At 41.8% G+C, this 23571-nt stretch overlaps 1 protein-coding gene across 1 annotated transcript in view; it reads left to right on the top strand.

Moving 5' to 3' along the window:
- Window positions 1-23571, top strand: part of CADPS (calcium dependent secretion activator) — a gene marked incomplete at its 5' end in the record, with an annotated part of 468533 nt that overhangs the window by 369374 nt on the left and 75588 nt on the right. Inside the window, 6 exons of the mRNA XM_024746317.1 lie at window positions 2009-2029; window positions 3248-3404; window positions 4236-4377; window positions 12418-12564; window positions 15908-16063; window positions 20068-20215. Of these exons, the coding sequence (XP_024602085.1) occupies window positions 2009-2029; window positions 3248-3404; window positions 4236-4377; window positions 12418-12564; window positions 15908-16063; window positions 20068-20215 (771 nt within the window). The remainder of the gene's footprint in view (window positions 1-2008; window positions 2030-3247; window positions 3405-4235; window positions 4378-12417; window positions 12565-15907; window positions 16064-20067; window positions 20216-23571) is intronic.

Below are 23571 nucleotides of genomic sequence, written 5' to 3'. Positions count from 1 at the left end.
ACAAATAAAAGTGACGAGTAGAATTGCCTCCCCCCCAAAAAATCAATAAGCCTTAAAACTATTTTGAATTCCAATATAAAGTAATTAACTGTTTCAGGAGAAAAAAAAGTCCCCCCAGGTAAGACTATGTCATGTATACACACGTGCAGTACATGGTAGAAGTTGTCACTCGTTTCTCTAAATTACAGCTTAATCCTGCTCTCAGAGCCGAAATTATGTGCACACACACACCTGCACACACGCAGGAATTATGCCTTCATGCACTGTTGCTTCACTTGCCCAGTCCCTCTCTCTATGTATACGTATGTATATGTATATATGTATTGTGGTACACAGAGGGGTACATATATACATGTAGTTTGTGTACAAAGTATAGAGTGTGTTCAGTGTGGCTGACTATACCCCTAAAGCATACATCTTTGCCTTTTCATAAGGAAAAGCACTGGGTAAGTATTTAGAAGCCAAAGTACAACTCCTTCTTGTCTTTGGAAAAGATTTCTGAAGATTTTAGACACCCACAGACATTGAGTTAGCTCATGTACAAAAATAGCATTCACCTGTATAAGCAAGTATAAGATAAATAAATATAATTGTTGTTGTCGTTTTATTCTAAACCTTCGCCTTGCCCACCCTAGATACACAGACTCTGTTCGTTGGATTAAAATTATGATATGGCTTTTTGGTGATTACTGCCCTTGCCTGACTCTTTTTCTCGTTCTCAGAGAGTCAGGTTTGATTATGAGGTTCTGAAAGAAATACCTTTGGTGTAGAAAAATAAATTCTCTTCCTTCACTAGAATCCTGTGTTCCTCTACTAGACTTCCATGGTGATAATTCATATCACAGTAGTCATTGTTCCTTGTAGGGCTACCTATCTATGTGATTATGAATGTAACAACTGTAGATAATTTCTCAGTACATTATCAAATTCTAACAAGGGACTACATTTTCTGTAGATGGTAGACATAGGTGCTTCTTATGGCCTCTGGTTTGCAGCTTTTCAATAAAGCTGGTAAGAACCAGGTATGACGTTGGGCTGAGAAATGTTTAATTACAGGCATTTAGGATTTGTTTTTTGTTTTGTCTCATTTTTTGGTTGTTTTTTTTTTTCTTGTCATCCTAGAGCAAAATTGTGTCTGGGAAGGCAATTCAGTCTCTCTAGTAACTATTTTCTTGGGCTCACCCTGAAGATGCAAAGTGAAATAAATAACTAAAGAATAAGTACCAGCCAATATTTGGTGTGCCTTTGTGAGTTTTACAAATATCCTGCATCAGGGATGATGAGAGTCAGCCCTCCACATAGGGTTGGGGGGCAGGAGTGGGACTCCAGCAAGTTTCAGCATTTAGAAGATCCTTGCCTAGTAGGCAGATGGCTAGGAGAGCTCTGCGGGTGGGGTCAAGGGTTTCTTCCTCTGCTGGATTTAGCCACGTAGTCAGTGGAACAAGCCCCAAAACCCAGGGCTCTCATCCCCAGGTGGTAAAACTACAATAAAACCTCATCGATTCAGACCCAACTACTCTTAATTTGTGACAATTCAATTGTAGATGTGGCTCTTTTAATTTCTCCTAAGGAAAATATTTGACATGGTCTCAACTTCCTCTAGAAATTCTAAAGGCTCGTCTTCCAAGTTTCATCCCAGGATCTATAAAATTAAAGCTTCCCTCTCTTTGAATTCAATTTATAGGTCAATTTATCTACAATTATTAGAAGTTTTGTTTTAAAAAAGTACTTCTACATTTATGATACATTTATATGTTAATCAGTACCTTTTACTTGGGTGCCCTGGTACAGACTGCATAGAGAAGGCAGCAAAAGGATAGTTCTCTTTTAGAAAGCCCAGTAATTTAGGTTTTTTTGCTGACAGACTAGCATCTCTCCTCTCCCATTACTCTGAATCAGTGAGGTTTTACTGTCAATTGAAATGGAAACAGCAGGTGTCTATTTCCAGCCAAGCCGACCTTGCAGAATGGTCCATGACTTGATTTTTTCCATTTAATTTGCAAACCAGCCACATGTTGATAAAGGAGAAGTAAGTAAAATGAAATCTCATGAAAGAAGAGAGGTGGATCCCTATCCTGCCTCCTTGTGGCTGTTAGAATATCCCCAAATAACTAATAGATCACAGAAGAGCTTGGCCATTGAACGAACTCTTTCATTTATGGAATTATTTCCATAATCATCTTTCATGTTTCCAAGTGCCTTCTCATCTTTTTTTTTGGTGGATGCTCGGGAAAGTGTTTCCCATGTAAATAAATACTTCACAGCACTGGGTGGGGAGGTGGGGCAATAGAAGGGGCTGGTAATTTGTTTTTGTTTTTCTGCACTCTTTGAAATCAGCAAAAGAAAAAAAGGGGGGGGGGCTTCATGACACTGCCACTCATTCTGCATGCCCCCTGCCAGAAATGATTAGTCAACATGCATGCATGCCTTTGAATTGCATTCACATCTGGCCCATCTGATGTGAATGTCACCTCTGAGACCCTGCACAATGATTTCCAAGGACCCACGTGCATGAAAACGAGTTACTTCACTGATATTTTTGGTTTTCAATGTACATATGTGTCCAGCCCTCAGAAAAGTAAGTTCTAATCTTACTGAGCGTCTCCTAGCTTAAAGCCTGATCTTTCCTACGGACAGGATGCAAAACCAGAGGCTCCCTGCTTAAAGAGATTTCGACTCAAAAGTTTTGCGACAATTGCAACAATGGTTTCCTTCGCCTTGGTATGAAATAGGAGTAACATTTCCAATGTGTAGGGAAACACGAGTTGCTGAGCTTGTATGAGACCACAGACAATTAAGCCCGAGATGCGTAGATATAAGTAAATGATGATTGCCTATTTTCAAGTTAGACCAGCAGAAAACCCATAAACACAGTGAAGAAACTCCCAAATTCTAATATTTTAGAGCAAGAACTAGCCAACAAGAGTGATAAAGAGCATGACTCAAAACGTACTGAGTTATTGTAAATTGAACAGAAGTTCCACACCTGTCATTTCTACAGCTACATCCTCTGACCGGTAGGTCAGAGTAAAGACTTTCTAAGGCAGGCTTGGAATCATGAAAAGCATTGCCTTGGGACACATAGAGGCCCAACTCTATCCAAAAAAGCTGTTCTCTTTACAATAAAATGACCAAACCCTGCTGGATGCACAGTGAATCTTGAACAGCCAGGCCTTGACTGCACATCTTACGTCGGAGACAGAAGCTCATCGCCTCTTTTCTGTTGTTTCTCTGCCACATTTCAAAGGCCTTTGCGTGGTGGTCAGACTTGATGGTGGAACACGCCGAGACGTTCCTGTCACTCTTTGCAGTGGACATGGATGCAGCACTAGAGGTGCAGCCCCCAGACACATGGGACAGTTTTCCACTGTTTCAGCTGCTGAATGATTTTCTCCGGACCGATTGTATGTATCATCTTTGTCTGACTTTCCTAAGTAGTGTGCAGTTAACAGATTGCTGAAACATCTTTATCCCAGGCAGACTACAGGTTGGACACAGCTCTTCATAGTTTTATGATTACTTGAAAAAAAAAAAAAAAACTTACAGCTGATGAAATTCCCTTTCTTCCAACGAGCGTCCTGTTGCAGGGAAGCCCCCCTGTTGACTAGGCAGAAGAACCCAAGAGCAGTGAGAAAGTGGTACCTGTGCCTGTGCATTTTCTTTGCTCTTGAACAAGCTAAGTTGACCTCTACACATTTTGAATTTTTATCGAAAGATGCTTCCTAGATGAAAAACAGTTTCCTGCTAAGTAACACCCCAAGCATTTCCAAGTATCTTACAGCAACACATAGCCATAAAATAGACCTTCCTCCCCAGGGAGAGTGATGACAGAAGAGAGGGGTACAGAATGTTCTTTCTTCCTGGTAACGTAAGGGGAAGAAAGGGAGCAGGTGCAAAGAAAACCTAGAAAAAAAAAAAAAAGAAAAAAGTATCAATTGTTGCTTTTTTTGTTCTTTAAGGGCGCATTCCTTTTTTCCCTTTTTAGAAGAGTGACACAAATGGGTAAAAGGTTTTTGAATTCCATTTTCCTTCCACGCAGTTTGAAGCATGACACCACTCATGTACTTTTTTCTTTTCTTCTTCTCCTCCTCTTCCTCTTTCTCCTTCTTCCTTCTGGCTTTTTTTTTTTTTTAGAAGCGGTATATTTAATGTAGAAGACAGTCCTCTCTATGTGTACGTTGCATGCTGATGGAGCAACTGTGGATTCTTACCGAGCTTTTGCTTATCTGTTCTAGATAACTTGTGCAATGGAAAATTTCACAAACACCTGCAAGACCTGTTTGCCCCACTTGTGGTTAGATATGTGGACTTGATGGAGTCTTCAATTGCACAATCCATTCACAGGGGCTTTGAGCGGGAGTCATGGGAACCAGTCAAGTAAGGAAACCTCTTTTGATACCATCGGAGTTTGGGTGCAAATGGCTGCAGAGTCATACAGAAATGGATTAATGGTGTCTTACGGTTTTCATTGTTCACGTGGATACACAGCACACACCATACTCCCAGCTAGGGTGCTCATAGCCTCTTTGTCCAAGGAGGGGAGGGGGGAAGGGATTGGGAAATGTTTTGTGAAATGGAATCTTTGGTTTATTGCACAAGATAAATGAGCAATACGGGATATAGACCTGGCTGTGATATTCGTACTGTGTATCTTACTCCAGTGGTTTTATCCCTAGGTATTGATGTTTCCCAAAGTGTGTTCCATAGGAGTCTAGGCAAGGGGTGAGCAAACTTTTTCTGTAAAAGGCCAGATAGTAAATATTTAGACTCTTCAAGCCAAATGATCCCTGTCAAGTCTCAACTCTACCGTGTAGCACAAAAGCCGCAACAGACAATAGGTAAATGATCAAGCGTGGCTGTGTTCCCCTAAAACTTTATTTACAAAAACAGGAAGCTGGCCTGTGGGCCAGAGTTTGTCATTTCCTGGTCTAGGCTTTTGAGACTCTCCTCAAGAAAAGGACTCTGTGGACAGATATATTTAGGAAGCTCTGTGTATCCGCTCATCTACCCCACGCCCTTGTCTCCTGGAGAGCCTCAAAGTACACCAGCATATTTCAAAACTCGAAGAATATAGTCATACAGAAGCTTGTTTAACTGTGCTCAATCCAGAGTTCCCTAAATGTATTTGACCACACTACTTTTTTTTTTTTGATGGGATATCTATCCTGTAGGACCAATTACAGGAACTCCTGTAGGTCGTGAATTCGACAATTTCCATTATTGCTTGGCAAATAAACCCTATCTGAAATGTGTGGCAGGTTTGGTGGCACCTCCATTCCCCAGCGAGGAGGAGGACTGTCGCTCAAGGCTGCCAGAGGGTCAGTCTCAGACTCCCCTTTCTGGAGAAGTGGAGAACTCCTAGGCGGAGAGAATTTTCTGCTATAGTTTGAAAATCTCCAATAAAGCCTGATAGTAGTTTTGCTCTGTTAGATTCCCTTTTTCCTGCAGGAAAAGCATTTTGTTCTTTCTGGTCCGTTACATATGTGAAATGTGGCAACCAGCATGGAGCAAAGGGGGGCGTGCACGGCACACTGCCAGGCACTTCCAGAACAAATATTCAAAAGCCTTTTCTCAATTTGGAAGCCTTGACTTGTGCCCTGTCTTTAAGCAGTTTTCTGAATTGAGACCCTCCTTCTAATATCACACTGAATAAAATTCTGACTCATAAAGAAATCAAAGCAAAATAACTTCTTCAGTCCATCCCCCTTTCCACATCTGAGCCACAAGAGAAGTTTCTTGACTTGCCCTACTGAGCAGGTTAATAGGCAGTAGCTCTTCATTTGTAAGTACCAAGATATCTAAATTTTAGCTTGTAATTCTCAGGTTTATAACAGTCTCTTAATATGGCCCTGCTGACTTCCAGCTCATGAGAATAGAACCGGGACCCTTGATAAAGCATGAATGAGTGATTGTATTTTTTTTAAATGCTCACTCGAATCAAGACAGTTGTCCTGTGCAGAACCGCTGTGAAAAAGGAAAAGGTTAAAATGAGTGATATTCACATTTTGCAAGTAGCAATGGTCCTGAAGTAGCATTTACTCACTTGGGTTTAAATGTGGAGGCTACTACCCCCCAACCCACGCAGCAGGAAATGATGGGTATCCTTCCCTGTTTCTTAAGGAGCCCTGGAGGTAGGGGCCTTGTTCTCCAGTTTCTCGCCAGAAGGCAAGGGCTTAAACCTCCCTAACTGTCTTCTCATCTGTAAAACTAATTTTTAAAAACGTCTCTGCTCAGTGTCTGAGAATTGTCATGAAGCTCTGTGATAATGTCACTGAAGTCATTTTATAACCTGTTAAATTCCTTAGAAACCAAGCTAATGACTGCTATCCCTCCTGAACCATAACGTATACCTGATCAGTCAGAAGTAAAGGTAGACTTGAAATCGTTTTCACAATTGGAAGTCTTAGTCTGGGAATGTTTTCTCAGGTTTTTTTTATGGAGTGAAAAAAAAAGTAAAGTGTGAACTCTCGGATCAGTAATTTAAAGATCGGGAGATTAGCAAAGGATTGATCATTCGTGACTAACAACGTGAGAATATTTTATAGGGCTGTGTTTTGTTTCTTAAGTCGATTTTGGCTGTCCAAAACGGTGCTGTAGGCTCGTGAATATGACTGTGGTTTGTTTAATTCATACTAAATAGTACGTGCTTTTCAGAGCAGGTGGAGGTATTGGAAAATGACAACTAAAACATAAGCTAAATTAAAATTGTTTGAAATCACCTACATTTTATTAGCTGATTTCAAAACGGAATGTGGATGCCATGGGACAGATTTGCAGAATGGCCAGCACAAAATGAAGGGTATGAAAAAATTGGGAACACACTTATGTGATCGGAAGGAATAAATCTCTCTGCTTCTTACTATGCCAAGAGAAAGTATGAGCTTCTACCTGACCCCTAGATAGAGGGTTGATAAAGAAGCAGAGGTTCTTTTTTTTTTCCAAGTAAAGAATGATCTTTTGGGGATATTTTTTCACCAAGTTCACTCAAAAATAAGAAGCTGACTTAGATAAATAGATTGTTTGCTCAGTCTTCTCTAATTTTGACACATGATCCCACAGTGTACACACACACACGCACACGCACACACACACGCACACACACGTGCCCCCAACAGCCCTTCTCTCCAACAATTCTTATACTTGAATAGTTCTGTTCTTCTACTTTTCAAAAGTCATGATTATAGGTACCTGATTATAGGTAAAATGACTGAGAAATGCATTGCAAAGCTTACTTCAAGAAAAACTAGTACAGTTGACCCTTGAACAACACTGGTTTGAATGGCACAGGTCCACTTATATGTGGATGTTTTTTCAGTAGTAAATAATGACAGTCCTACACGGTCAGAGATTGGTTGAATCTACAGATACAGAACTGAAGATAAGGAGGAACCACAGATACAAGGGATAATATAAAGTTATATGTGAATTTTTAACTGTGCAGGGGTCAGTGCCCCTAAGCCCCGTGTTGTTCAAGAGTTAACAAAATATTTCAAATGTTAAAGAAAAACAGAACTCTGACAAGGAAATGCTACCAATATATCGAAGTAGCTAAAAGCAGATTTTAAATATTCTGTATTGTTCAGATTTTCTTATTTCAAAATATGGTCCTATGAAAGAAACTAGAGATATCATCATCATTTCGGTTTGATACAACTGAAGTTATTTGATAGAAAGGGTAAAATGTGAGTCCTTATTGCTTATTTCTCTAGGAGGGTGGCCTTCCATCTCTGAGGAGAGAAGAGGGAAGCTGCGTCTCTGTTTCCGTTAAGCCAGATCATGATGGTCATGATAGGCATTGGTGGAAAATGTCATCCCGTAGCTTGTAACCACAGCTGAAGATAGTCAGCCTCTCGAGGGCAAACCCAGGCTGGACCCCATGGCCTTCTCCGGGGGTCCATGAGGACACGTCCTAGCGCCACCACCCACAGCTGGGCAGGTTGTTCAGAACCCTCCCAGCAGCCCTGAATATGAGCTTTTGGTCCTACCTAAGAGGCGGACCACACTTCTACCAGCTCTTTAGAGTTGGTTTGTTGCTCATCTAGTCATCCTGACCTTCTATGTGGAAGAAAACTTAGAAAGCGTCTAATCCAAAGCTTGCCAAGTCTAGAAACCCCTCTGCACTACTCTTTTCTTGACAGCTTGTCTCTTAGTCTCTACTTAAACACTTCCAGGCACAAGGAATCCACGCTTCACTGTTGCCCATTTCAGGTCAGGATGATTCTGAATTACAGAACTAAAAACACTGCTTCTTGATATACGCACACTGAAAAACTTGGGTTTCTCATTTTTCAAAGTGCACTTTCTCTCTCTCTGCCTGAGACAGACATGTGAAAAGTATTTTCGAAACAACGTCTTTTCCCAGATTCTCAAAGCTGTCAATATCTTAATGATAATGTCAGACCAAGGAAACTTTAGCAATACAGTAGGTGGCCTGGTATGAAATAGACAAGTATTAGACAAGGAGTCAGAATTCTTAACTCTGCCAGTAATTTGCTGAGTGACCTTGGGCAAGTCAGATGACCTTCCTGAGCCTCAGTAGCCTCCTTTGTAAAACAGGAACTTTGAATACCCAAGACTTTCCAATACTAACATCCTAGGAAATGTGATTTTCTGTATTCACTTCATATATGCATTTAATCAGCACTGCCTCCCTAACACCTAGAGCAAGGCCTGGGACGGGTGTTCAGTAAATATTTATTGATTAGCTGACATTTATTAAGAAACCCATACAGGCTGAAAATTGTAAGAGTACCACAGGAAAACTATGGGGAGAAGGAAGCAAAAGATACAATCCCCTGATCGGGGATTTCAATCTGGTTGGGTCTGTGTAACATGCACACAAGAAAAATGACTTCAAATATTTACCAGTGTGCAAAGAACATAAGGAAGAGTTATGAGAGCATAAGTAGAAGGGAAGGAACCTCCACTGAGGAGTCATAAAGGACGTAGCTTGGAGAGTATTTCAGAAGGGGTAGGGATGTTGGGAGAGAACATGAGCAAAAGTAAAATTGGGAGCGGAAAGTAGGGTAGGCAGTAGAAACAGTGAATGTTTGGTTTGGGCCAGCATGGATTATAAAGGAGACAAGCTATAAGGTTGGAGAGACGGTTGGGAGGTTCTAAAATCCCGTGAAGTTTAGAACTTTGTCCACTAGGTCACGCATTCTGAACAGGAGACTTACAGCTCCCAAAGATGATGGAAATTGGTTCTTGAGGAGGGGGGCAGCGGAGGAGGGTGTGCAACAAAAAAAATCTTCCTCTTGTTGTGTATATGTATAAAGCACAGGTCTATATACAGTACATAAGCAGATATACAGTATACTGGTGGTATTAAAGTTTCATGGGGAAGGCAGTTGGGGGATCTGGTGGTGGTAGGAAATAAAAGCTTGAGAAACACCTCTCTAAACTCTAGAAAGATATCAAAGAGTGCCCCATGCCCCTAAGTAGGGATTAGACCTAAGAGTAAGCCAGGAAAGAGGTTTTAGTGTTCAGAGCACCAAGAGAAGACAAGATGTACCACATATATTCATGCAACAAAAGGCTCATAAAGTGGAAGGCATTCTGTGTCTTAAATCTAGCCCCATCCATAAATCCGAAGCAGAAGACTTTGAGAAAAGACCCAACCATATCCTCTCTGCACAGAGACCGAACCTTAGTAGAATTAATCCTGGAAGGAATGACTCTGACATCCGTAGAAATGATGAGACGTGCACACATTTGTACCTTTCATCTATGTGAGAGAGAGAGCAGATGAGAATTTTTTAATCCAGTGCTCCAGGGATGGGTCCTTTGATATGAATGGGAGCTACCCTTTTTCCGCAGTCCCCAAAATGAATGAGTCTAATTTTTAACATGTATCCATTGTTAGGATTGCAATTTACACTTCTTACGCTATCCAGAGGTATCCACTTATGATTTTCACAGATACGCATGCTGTTTTTAGGTAGTTGTTAAAGGACCCTCTAAAGTAATAATTTGTTATATCCATCAGCAGCTTCAGGAGTGCTACAGGAAAATTCCCCCTTTTTACATATAATGCTTGGAATTGTCTCTCTGGTTATTAATATGTTATTAATAGCCAAATGATTTATTAATAACATTAGTAATACACTATTATTTTGCTAAGAGCAGAAATATCAAGCATGTTTCTTCAGCCTTTTAAAAGCAGATCATGATGCTGTGTCACGGGAAGGCAATGTTTCTATAAGTGCAGTGCAGCCGTCCAGCCAAAATGTCATATTTCACAAATACAATATGTTTTGATTAATATAAGTACGTTTTTTAAGTTTTGATGTTTAAAACGAAGCTCATTCCTAATTTGGGTGCCCACCAACCGCTAATATGTTTAAAGTTGCTTTTGCATACATTTGTATGTTATTCATCCCTAGCTACTTTTAATTCACTCAGAATTGACGTTTTAACTTTCCAGGCTGCCATCTCGAAAGACCTCCTAATTCCTTGATCAATATTCAGTGTGTGTATCATTTAATGATCACATTTGCTTATATAGGCTTACATGTGTCTCAGTGGAAATCGCCAACGGTTTTGTTCCATAGCAGTGTTTAAGACTGAGAACCACCAGGGACTGGATTCAAAGGCAGATTCCCCAGTTAAACAGAGAAACAGGGAAGGAAAAGTTCCATTTTCCCTTCCACTTAATAGTCAGCTTTTAGCTAATCTTCTCTTGAGTGTTCCCACGAGAGCGCCCTTTCCTCCCAAGTAGGGAAGTGTAATTGGCTTTCCCCAACTGTGAAGTGTAAAGGATGAACCTGTGAGACACCTGTTTCCCTTAAGGAAGAGAACGCCAGGTTGGCAATTTTGCATTCTAGGTTTTTCCATCCACCAGCCGGGGCTATATTCCCATCATGAAAGGGTAGCTCATTTCTAGAGAGAGACAGGTGTCCAGACTATTTCTAGAGTCCAAATTTCGGGTGTATCAGGAGACTTGCCCCCCCTGAGCAAGCCCAGAGGCAGCTCCAGCCTTTGCAAGAGCTGTGTTAGTCAAATACAGCTTGCCCGGGGCAGAGCTGCTTTGGCAAAACTTGCTCTTCTGCAAGATCCAAAAAGAAAACCTCTACTTCTTTGCCAAAATGCTGTCAACTCCACTTAAACAGGAAGGCTCCTCTCAGATGCAGAGTTAGGCTGGGCTCCACTGTGCCAGTGACTTTGGCTGGATGGAACACCCTTGAAATGCCACTACAGAATCACGAGGTGCCAGCTGGTTGAGCAGTATATGACACAGTCCCTCCAAAGAGATGTGGTTGATGCTCTCTGAGGTTTTTGTTTTGCTTTATTTTCTCTCTTTACCCATAAAGCCATCCATCTCTCTTTCATCACATCAGTTGATCGATCTTTGTTCAAAAAACAAAACCTGATACGAGGTCACAATCTTTAACTGTTTATAATTTTTAACTTACATTTTAACTTTTTACAGAAAATACAAAACTTGATTAATATTCACAAGCTGAACACATCCATGTAACAATCCCACAGATCAAGAAACAGAACATCACCATTACCCCCCAGAAGCCCTTGCCACCCTTTCTCACAGTCTCTGTCTCACTTTCAAGGGTAATTACTTGTAACAGAAGGCCTCATTTTAAATCCACTTGTGGTCAGAGAATTCACTATATGAGCTGAAGTTGGGATTCTTTTCTTTTCCTTTTTTTGAGTGTAAACCTTTCTCCACTTTAATTGGACTTAGTTTGGGAGGGGATGTTTCCATTTTCTTTAAGTGTTCTATAAAATTATGCAAAGCTATTCATTCTTTTTGATACAATTCCTTCATCTTCGCCGTCAACTCTGATGCTCCATTGCACGTACACCTGTCTTCAGAAGTAGCGGTCGGAAAGAATTCCATTTCTGTCCATTGCCATTATGTATACGTTCAATTGGGTAAATTTCCTGCTACACCTCGTATCTACTCTCTGACTTAAGAAATGTGCCTCCATCAAAACTAATTTGTAAATAAAAGAAAAAATCAAAGTGTTCCACCCTTTCTATTAGTCCCAGCTACTTCACGGCAGCCCTAGCCACAGCAACGCCAAGAATTCCATGAACTTCAAGTTCTTTGTATGAGACAAGGTCTAGACCCTTGTGGCAATGGATTTGGAAACTGAAGGCCCCTCACAAAGGCATTGAAATAACATGATCATTGTATACAGGTGTCCATGAGTGTCCACGCTTTTCAGTCGCTCTGTGGTTAATTTTTTTTCCCATTAACTTTTATCATTTCTCTCTGAACACTGAGCCACACCACAGCTCCCCATCCGTAAGCTGCTTTCTGAAACGTGTCGCTTAAGTTTTCGTTGTCGTCTTGCTGTGGACTTAGCCAATTTATTTACAACTGTTGTGTGCTTCTACCACATCTGCATTGTCACTGTGATGGTATTTTTTTCTTTCTGTCTGTTTCTTCCACAGGAGTTTAACCAGTAATCTACCCAATGTGAACCTACCCAATGTGAACCTTCCCAAAGTACCAAACCTACCAGTTAACATCCCTCTAGGCATCCCACAAATGCCTACTTTTTCGGCACCGTCATGGATGGCTGCTATATATGATTCTGAGTGTGTATTCAGTTCACATTAGATCTAATTTAAATTTAAGTGATCTTGGCATGGATATGTATTGTTTATTTCTATACATCCTATATAACGGAGATGGAGATGGATAATTAGACATATTTTGCTGATCATACAGAGACAATATTGTTTATTTCTGGCATGCAGCGTGTTTGTAAGACGTTTGCTATATATACAGCACTCACAAATCGTCTTACGCCCACTGAACGTTTGAGGACTATGTTTCACTTCCTGAATTCCTTTGCAAAAGGCTTCTTCCCATATATTTTTTAATTTCATTTTTAATGCAGGTGACATGACTTTAGGAGTCAGTCATCCAAAAATAGTCCAGGAAACCTCTTTGCTGGGCCAGCCGGTCATTTCTGGCTTGATCCAAATCAAAGAGGAAAGCACACCTACCTAGAAGCTGGTTTGGGCTTTTTTTTTTTTTTCTTCTCCTTAATAAAAAATTCCTGTAGACTGTTTAAACCATATTTCTGGTGTCAGCAAATGGCAGGATATAGTAACAGTATGTTCAGGGCTAAATGAAAATTTCTGAATGGATCAAGCCCTGGTAACATAAATGTTATGTAAAGGTACATTCCAAGGTCATAATACAGTTTGGAGCGTTGAGATCTAGGTAGCAAGGAGATGTCTACATTTGCGAATGCACTGCAGTTAAATTTGGCGGCAGCCGTATCATCTGTGGTCTCAGTGTAGGGCCACTCTCGACACTCATCCATACAAATGCCAGCGATGCATGGGGTTTGTTTTCCTTGGAGGTCTGGTCACCCCTTTAAAACCAGCAGTTTGGAGGGTGGAGGTTGAGAAGCCATTTCTTCTAGCTTAGGAAATGAATCCTCTCTCCTTCTTTCCTTCTCAAGTAGAAGATCCAGCACCCCGAAATCCTACCTCAGGGAAATTAAATTAGAACCACATGCATGATTTAATACGTGAAAGAAGGTTTAGCAATTCTATACCCTCCTTTGATCCTTTTCTTAGACCACAGCTAATTATAGGCCAGATAAGCTTTTTCTTGAAAGAATAAATTGGCACATTTTCAAAGGGAAGTGTTATTATCAAAGGAATAAAAAATGATCTGAAACTGGCAGTGATGTTTTGAAATCTCAAAATCACATTTGTCAAGATGGCCCTCCACGTTTTTATTTCTGCAGTAACCCAGGTAGAGAACAGAACTTGAAAATGACTGCTCTACTGGGCTTCTCCACAGCTACCTAATATTTTTCAAAACCCATATTTGCTCACAAGTTCACAGTGAAACCGTCTGGTCAGTCTGATTTTCTTTTAAAGACAAATAAAAACCTCCAAAATTTGTATCTGGAAAAAAAAAACCTTCAAAAACAAGCCCATAAATCATATTCATGCTAAGATGACTATATGAAAAGTTAGATTAGGTAGTATCTGTTAAAAATTAACAAATAAATATCCAAAAGCTTCTCTTACCTCCTTCTGTGCATGCTCTGTGACATTGTTTTTGAAAAGATATGAATCAAGACATTGTAATAAAGCAGACAATGGTCTCCATTCAATTAATTAAGACATGAGTGAGAACACATTTTGGTAACTGCTCAACAATCAAAATAATCTTGGTGCTATTGCCTTAACATTAACAGTTTATCTTAAAAATAAAAAGAAAATATTCTTTTCCTCATGTCAAAACTTAATAATAAGCTCTTCAAAGAAAAAGAAAAAAAAAAACCCTAGAAGAATTTTTTGTAACTCTGAAACCAGATGGATGTCAAAATGTTGTTGTAATAAATACCAATTATTGCGTTCATATGTACTTAATGATTTAAAACATACAACCATGCAGTTCCAAAACGGGGTTTCGACTAGGCAAAGTTGGGGTTTCTTTTCCCAGGCATAGGATGGGATGGGGGGAAGGCTGAACTTTTACGGAGAAACAGCGCATTCCCCCACTTCTGAACAGTGCCTACCACCGTATCTGAAAAGAAGGCGTAGATTCTCAATCACCCACCAGGAAATGCCTGATTCTATATCTTTTCAGTTTTCTCCTCTGCCACCTTTCATTTTAAGGACGTGTTTCCATGTTACCTGCTCCTTCGTGTCAGATACATCTACGTACTGACCTCAGACTGGTCTGTCCTTGAAAGCGTTACCCTGTTGGTCCAGGCCGTGGGCTCCCTCCCGGCATGTTGGGAGTCTTCTCCTACCCCCATCCCCCTGCAGTAGCTGTGTATGCCTTTATGCACTAGCTATATTTCTCTCTCTGAAGCATTAATTCAATGCAGCTGGCATCTGTCACAATAGAAACACCCACTCTCATCTGTTTCTATAGACGATGTCAGAACAAGTGGTAATGCATGGTATGTTGGACGTTTTATAAATTGCCGTGTTAGCATTAGTGGTATGCGAGGAAGGGGGTGGGAGGTGGCCACCCCACAGAGCTGCCGATGGGATTCTTACAAAAGAGAAAGCCAGCCAGGGAAGGGCAAGAGGGTGAGAGGTGGAGCATTTCCTGTACGTGGGCTTTCCGTCGATGCCCCAGGTAAAAGTTTCTTAGACATCATTGTACAGAAAGGAATCAAGACCAATTTCTCCATCTGTACAGAGGACTGGGTAAGATGGTGCAACGGTACAAGAGCTCAGGTTTTGAGCCCTAAAGCTTTGCAAATATCCCTTGTCCACTCACCTCCCCCCACAACCCACCTTGTCCTGGGGCTGCCTATGCAACGGGCTGGTCTGTGCAAATTGGACTGATAACCAAACTGAACGAGAATCTTGGATTCAAGGTATCCAGGTGGACTCGGCTTGACGTGAGTCACCCCAGTTTCCTTCCAGCCCTTCAAGAGAGAAAGCGGGTCCTCGCTCACCACTTTGTTAGCACTGTCCTTTTACAAACCAAAGTCTTGTGCAGTATCCAAGAGGTCTCCGCTCCGGAGGGCAGCCGGGGAAATGCATGAAACCCTGAATTCTAATAACTGCATGTTGCCATGTAGTTATTATCCGTTGAGACCTACTTCTCCCTCTGGTTCGTGGCCTTCATCTGAATCATCACATGTGTTAATGTGGTTATTAAAAGAAGGCTGATTTTTACCATACCTTGTTCTAGTTATGGGGCAACACCTTCCTCAGACTTCTCACTGGTCTGGAATAATTGGCCGAACAAAGCCCACGAAGTCACGTATGGTAAAACTCAAAATCTGCCGGTGGAGATCGCCCCCACCTCCACCGCCAACATGCGTCGTTTTGTATGTTGAAGCCACTGTTTGCCTTAAGCCTTCTAGCCCCCAACTGTTCTTGTGTCGGCTTTTGCAGAACCCTAGGCCAGTGGGTGACCCTTGTTTTCAAATTTTTATCCTGCCAGTAACGGATCAGGCACTTCCGAAGATCTGTTCTGGAAACTTGATGCCCTTCAGACCTTCATTCGGGACTTGCACTGGCCTGAAGAAGAGTTTGGAAAGCACCTGGAACAACGGCTAAAGCTGATGGCAAGTGACATGATTGAATCTTGTGTCAAAAGGTGAGCATAGGTGGCCGGACAGGTTTCCGCACCCCTTCCCCGCTGGGCACTGACTCGGGGAAAGGTGAGGGCTCCCACTCTTACAATTGGCCGTAATTTGGAGTGTTTTGGAGAAGGTGATTGTTTGTCAAAGTCAGCTGGAGTGGTGACCACCTCACTGTAGCTTCTATTCACCTTCCCCACGTCTGTCCCAGACCCAGCAAAAGATGGCACAGAATATGGCTGCCAGTTTTTTCATTTAGCTCCATGAGGAAAGTGTCCTTCTTGTCTCTGTATCCCCAATACCCGTAAGTGTCTGGCATAAAATATTTAGTTAGTACATATTTGTTAAATATCTGAGCGTATGCATGGGTGGATAGCTGGCTGGAAGAAAGAGAAGCACCTACGGTTCTAGAGCCAGCGTGTTCAGTACAGGTAGCAGGCATCTCTTGACTTTCCAGCAATGTGGGCAGGACCTCCACGACATCATTCACTCTGTGTATATGAACTGAGCATGTACCATTTGCCAACCATGAGTTGTCTTGCCTAAAATCTAACTAGCTAGCAACAAAGGGGCATGGCACATTAAATGTGCATTTTGATTTCCTACACATGGCCTGGGTTGTCACCATGGCATATAGGATTGAGGTGGGAATGCTGCATCTGACCTTTCTAAGTAGACTTCCCTGAGAAAGAAGAAGAAAATGAGGACAGTACACATCCACTCAACAAAAATTGTTGGGGCTTCTCCTGTATGCCAGGCGCAGTGCTAAGTTCTTGGCACACCAGGAAGGATGGGAGATCGCATCCCTTCCCTCATGGAGTATCTATTTCTGAATATCAGAGGCAGAAATGAAATACGTCTGATTTGACATCATTATCATCACCCTGTCTATCCCCAGACACACATCCAAGTTCCCTTTCCAGTTCGTAACGGTTCCATTATTTTTCCTCATATTCAAAAACACCCGAAATCCCCCAAGCAGCACAGACGACTCTGGATCTCCAGATGTTGTAGAGTTTAGTTGATGGATCAGTTGTGTGTGATGGGGGCTGGGTTTGGCTGAGAGTGAACTGAGTTCATTATTTTGTATCTTGGAAGAAGAAAAGAGAAGTAATAGCATCAAAACTGGAAACCAAAAGGGCAAGAGACCTGCACAGCCCAGGTAGGGGAGCATCTCGGCAGGAATTGGAAAAGGAGCCACATGCTGTGGGGAATCTGGGCAGGTGTCCGATGGCACCTCTGGAAGCTTAAAATCCTGGTGATTCAGATGTTGTGTTTTGCTCTTTTCTTCCCAGTTTCAGAAGCAAAGGCAGGCCTATTTCTCAAACCAAAGGTCAAAATCTTTCCTTAGGGTTTTGAATTCCACCATTTCCTACCTGGTCTATATCAGTTTTAGGAAAAGTAAGCCTTTCCCTATTGCCAAACCATCCCACCAAAAACTTCTTGCAGGGCAGTTTCCCTGTGGTGAAAAGTTCTCCCTTCATCTGTACTAGCGGCTACAACGCAGTAGAAAGAACCCTTACTAGCTTCTGATCTGGGTACGCAGTCGTACAGAAAGACATGTATGCCCTTCTCTGAAAAGCCAGGCTTCTGAGTAGGGAGGAAGAAATAAGGAGATGCTGGGAGGACAAGGGAAGACATAGGGATGTGAAAGGTCGATAGTGACTCTGTTTTCTCCCTTACCACATGCCTTGGTGTGCAGGGGCTTAGCTCCCTGACCAGGGATCGAACCCACCGTGCCCTCGGCAGTGAAAGCTCGGAGTCCTAACCACTGGACCACCAGGGAATTCCCCTGACCACGTGTCTTTATGGATCAGCCACCTCCAAGAGTGTGAGCTACTGAAAGGCAGGGAGTGTATCTTGTTCATTTTGAACTCCTCTCCCTCCCCGGGCCCCCGCCTCATGCCTGGCACATAGTGGCTGTTAAGTAACCTTTTGTGAACAGAAGTTGACCAGCTGCACATGTACACCTGGCACTGGACACATAAATACCCCCATGTCCCTTTCAGCTGAGGCCCCAGATAAAAGCAGATCAGGCCAAACATAGGGGCAAATGTCATCCCCAAACCTCCAGATTCAGAAGGTAAAATGTGAAGAAGTCCTTGGATGTTGTAAGACATAGAATCTACATTAGTAGAGCCTGGAACATTTGCTTTCCTCTTTGGGACAGAATAAAAGGGCCTTGTTCTAGAAGGGCAAGGGTGTTATTGCATAGATGTAAATATGCAATGCCCAAAAGTCAACCAGGCACTCATTTCCAAGTTTCTCAGCAATTGAAATCATTCATTTGATGGACCTGATGGTGCCGCTGGTCTAGTCTGTGTCAGGTCCTGTGCTCCACACAAAATAAGGCACCCTAACTGCCCTCAGAGAGTCAGTGGATTAAGTGACCTCTCCATTCTTGGCTTTTCCTTCCCATGGAGCCTATCCGTCATATTAATTTTGCATTCAGCTTCCTCTTTTCACAGCCGCACACTCCAAGGGCTATGAACAGCTCTCCTGTGAAAACAGAAGACGATTGCTTCATTGTAAGGGAGTGATTTAGCATTTCCATTTCTCAAATTGGGCCGGAACTGGCACACAAACCTCAGAAGATCAGCACAGGGACCTGTCCAAGTCAGGCCCCATCAGGCCCCCTTTTCACAAAACCAGAAAGTGATGTATTTTCAACGTAGCTTAAAATGATCATCTTGATTAGAAAGCTTCTTCAGTGCACCGAGTCTTTGGAAGCCAAGATCATTTATCTTTAACATGATCATATAATATATAGGAGTGTTTTAAGAGGTTTTTTTTTTTTTAAGTTTTTTTTTTTTTTTAAGAACTGGGCTTCCAACCTTAGAAATTATACTTGGCTTCCCTGCCTGCACCCAGGGTGTGTTAGCAAGCTGGCATCCTTTCCTGAGCTAACTAGCTGTGTGGTCCTCCCTATGCACTGTTAGAAAACTGCTACAAATACCTCTTAAAGCAGTGCTTTCCTGGTGGCTGCATGATCTCCAGAACCTGACTGTGAACAATGCTGAAAAGATGCCCTGGTCGAAAGGAGCTTTAATAAAACCACTTACTAACCAGGTACTTTTCTTTAAAGACATGTCATGACGTGACCCACTTCTTTGAAACCTTTTAAAATCTAACTGGTCCCCTTTACAATGCTGATATCAAGGATTAAATCTTACCCCTGTATTACCAGCTGTCCATGTCGGACTAGGGTTTTCCTGTGTGCAGTTAGCACCTTGATGGGATCATAATTTGGCCTGTGTCAAAATTATGTCACCTTACGTTTCCACCGTTGTACGATTCTTGAAATGGTAAGTATATTATGATATTTTCACTTATAAAAATAACATGTTCTTATTACAAAATAATACACTGACGTTGCAAAAACACACAAACAAACATAGTGGAAGCCCCCTGGGACCACTCCTCCTAATTTCACTCTCCTCCCCGAAGGGAGCCATCTTATTTTTGTAGTCTTTAAAGCAATATAATAAGCTTGTTGGATTTTTTTTTTTTTTACGTCACTCTTTCAAAACCAGAAAGGAAAAAAAAAAACAAACAAACAAAACAATAAGTATAATTTAAGATATTTCCCCCCATGAAGTTTTTGAAGTTTAGAAGCTTTTTTGGGGAGGGGTTTTGCTGTTTTTTTAATGAAGTGATTCAAGGTAGTCGGTTGCCAATATGAGAGAACTTATATATGCTATAATGCTATAATTGGGTTTTTGTTCATTCATTCATTCTCGTGCAATTAGGGTTCTCCATAGCATGTCAACTATAGACAGAAATACGCCAAGCTACAGGTGTTCCATGAACTGCAGAGAAAGGAAGGGTTTACATGGCTGTCTCTGTGAATAGGCCTTCCTTAGCTGGGAAAGTCATTTTCAAAAGAACACATGTGAAGTCATTGTCGATTGAAACTGGTTACAGCCTTCAATTTTCTTTTTCACTGACCTCTCGGAAAATGTCTCCTCCACCTGCTGCCATCTGGATGCTGAATTGGTCTTTTCCTACTTTGTTTTAATAGAACCAGGATTGCATTTGAAGTTAAGCTGCAAAAAACCAGTCGATCAACAGATTTTCGAGTCCCACAGTCAATATGCACCATGTTTAATGTTATGGTTGATGCCAAAGCTCAATCAACAAAACTTTGCAGCATGGAAATGGGCCAAGAGGTAAAAAAAAAAAAAAAAAAAAAAAAATTACGGATTTTCCACCCCTCCATTGATCATGTAGAAGAAAACTTCACAAATTCCTTCCATCTACACTAGTCTGCTAGTTTCAGAAATATACTCTAACATTTGTGGGTTAAGCCACAGATGAATGTTTGGTATCTGTTTGTTAAGTAAATTTCTAAGGCATGTGCTGACGACTATGCCAGTCACTTGGAAGTGATTCTTGGCTGGGGTTGGGGTGACCGTAAAGTTCCCTTAAGTCAGATGAAGTTTGATGACCTTACTTATTAGGCTGGCATCTCCAACAGATCTGTTGGCCAGAATGCAAGTCATTTTCACACTGGAAGTGCATTTTATCACTTTGAACATCTGGACAGCAGGAGAGAGCTCTTCCTAGTATCATGCAACTTCCAGGATGTATAATGTTAGATCACCCTGCTACTCAGTCCCCAGCCAGCAGGCTTTGAATTTCCAAGAAATCACAGGCTTTCCATTTTCCTTAGATTGAGTTGATTGTGAATCTTCCCTGACCAAAAGTTTAGTCCTTTGCTAAGTTTCCAATTCCAAAGTGGTATTTAAAATGTAAAGGAGAAAGAAACAGCAACTTGGGCTTGATTAGAGACTATCATGATCATTTTTCTCCGATGGCCTTAAGCCAGCTAGATATTCATGTACCAATTTAGAATTAATTCAGAAACATTTCTGGCAACTCTCATGTTGTTGCCAATTGGCATAAATTGCTCCTAAATCAGATCTTACGATACCAGCCTTATATGCTCAGAATTTTCACTAAATTATATTTGCTCCTTATTCGTTATTTATTTTCTCTCTCGGCACCTTCCATTTTTAAATGTGGGTTGGTGGTATTCTCTTCCTGGCAAGGTCATCTCTAACCTTCTTTCCCCTCCAAATCAGCTTCCTCAACCATCCCTGTTAGCTGCTGCCCCTGACGGATTTTCTCTTTGGGTACCTTGCCCCAGGGGCTGTGTTCTAAGCCCGGGGGTCAAATGCAAGGTGCCAGTGGTTCTCTTTCCTGGCTCCATTTGCTGCATGAGACTGATCTAGAGCAGTAGTTCTCAAATTTCAGGGTCTATCAGACTTATCCAGAGAGCTTCTTAAAACCCAGATTGTTGGGTCCCACCCCGTGAGTTTCTGGTAGGTCTGGGGTGTGGTCCAAGGATTTGCATTTCTGACAAATTCCCCAGTGATGCTGGTGCTCCTGGCTGGTCTGGAGACCACATTTTGAGAACCTCTGGCCTGGAGCCCCAGTATCCAAAAAGAGTTAAGGAGAAGAGCTGAGGTACAAAGGACAGCCTCCTGAGGAAGGCTTGGGTTGGGTGTCTAGACCCTGGGTCTCTTGCCCTGGCTGTGCTGCAGACTGGACCTGATCAAGTCACTCGGCCTCTTCAAACCTCAGTTTCCTCATCTGTAAAATGATGGCACTGTTCTAGTTTCACTCAGGCTGTTTTTAGCTGTAGACTCAATTCTTCAAACCTTACCAAGAAGGCCAGCATATGAAATGAATAAAATTAGAGCTGCTCTGAAATGGGGGGCAGGAATTCAAGGAAGAGGGGGCCCAGAGCCCAAGCTACCATATTCCTCTTCACACTGCCCCCCAGGAACCCCCCCCACTTCTCTGGGGGACTCGGAACAATCTCATAGGCTTCACAGAGCCCACTGTAAAAACCCTGTTTTTAGTGATCTCTAAAGTTCATTAAAATTCCTTTGAATTCAAACTTTTCGGGGTTCCATCCCTTTAAAATTTTTTTCCCTTTGAGCTTCCTTTTTAAAAACTGAGATAGAATTCACATACCATAAAATTCACCCTTTTAAAAAGGGTGATTCCGTCATTTTTAGTATATTCACAGAGTTGTGTAACCATCACCACAGTCGGTTGTAGGACATTTTCATCACCCTGAAAAGAAACTCAGACCCATTAATAATAATTCCCCAACCCTCCCTCCCTAGCCCTAGGTAACCACCACTCTTCTAGCTGTCTCTGAGGATTTGCCTATGCTAAGCATTTCATATCAATGGAATCTCATGTGTAGCCTTTGGTGTCTGGTTTCCTTCACATGGCATAATGTTTTCAAGATTCATCCACGTTGTTGCGTGTATTAGCACTTCCTTTTTATAGCTAACTGGTATTCTGTTACATGGATATACTACATTTTGTTTATCACTTCATCAGTTGATGGACATGTGAGTTTCTTCTACTTTTTAGCTGCCTTGAACATTCCTGTACAAGTGTTCATGTGGACCTAAGAGTGCAATTGGATATATACCCGAGAGTGAAATTATCGGGTCATATGGTAACTCTGTGTTCAACTTTTGAGGAACAGCCAAACTTTTTTGCGAAGTGGCTGCACCATTCTACGTTCCCATCAGCAATGTGGGAGAAATCCTATTTCTCCACAGCTTAGCCAAAGCTTCTTATTATCTGTCTTTTTTGGTATCACCATCCTAGTGTGTGTAAAATGGTATCTCATTATGGTTTTGATTTGCAGTGATATTGGCCATCTTTTCATGGGTTTATTGACCACTTGTATGTCTTTGAACAAATGTCTATTCATTCAAATCTTTTGCTCATTTTTAAAATTGGATTGTTCTTTGTTGTTTAGTTATAAGGGTTCTTTATATATTTTGGATACTAGACCATTATCATATGTATGATTTGCACCTATCTTCTTGCCTTCTGTGGGTTGGTTTTTGTTTTTCACCTTCTTGGTAGTATTCTTTAAAGCATAAAAGTTTTTTGTTTTTTTTTTGTTTGTTTGTGGGTTTTTTTGCGGTACACGGGCCTCTCACTGTTGTGGCCTCTCCCGTTGTGGAGCACAGGCTCCGGACGCGCAGGCTCAGTGGCCATGGCTCACGGGCCCAGCCGCTCCGTGGCATGTGGGATCTTCCTGGACTGGGGCACGAACCCGTGTCCCCTGCATCGGCAGGTGGACTCTCAACCACTGCACCACCAGGGAAGCCCATAAAAGTTTTTTTAAGTTTTATGGAGTCCAATTTATCTGTTTCTCCTCACAGTTGCTTGAGATGTCCATTTTCACCGAGTTTCACAAGGATGACACCATTCAGGGTAGGGAAGCGTTGTTACACAGGGATTGGCCTCCTTTCCCCCTTGGCGACTTTTACAGTCCCTCTTCAGATTGACTCAATGGTGGCCGCAATTATAGAACTCCTACATGCCTGGACAGATGGCTAAACAGTCTCTTCAAACAAGCTTAGGCACTCTGATCTTTTCTTTTTGAACTGGAGTTTGGGGAGAGTAATAGGAGTTGGGTGAAGGAGTGGAGAGGGGGGGTTGTCAGAAACCCTACTGAAAATCTGAGGAAGTGTATGAGGCCATT

Source organism: Neophocaena asiaeorientalis, unplaced genomic scaffold, assembly GCF_003031525.2.
Source record: "Neophocaena asiaeorientalis asiaeorientalis breed wild unplaced genomic scaffold, Neophocaena_asiaeorientalis_V1.1 scaffold251, whole genome shotgun sequence".
In the NCBI taxonomy this organism is placed as follows: domain Eukaryota; kingdom Metazoa; phylum Chordata; class Mammalia; order Artiodactyla; family Phocoenidae; genus Neophocaena; species Neophocaena asiaeorientalis.
This window is presented reverse-complemented; position numbering and strand designations above follow the sequence as displayed.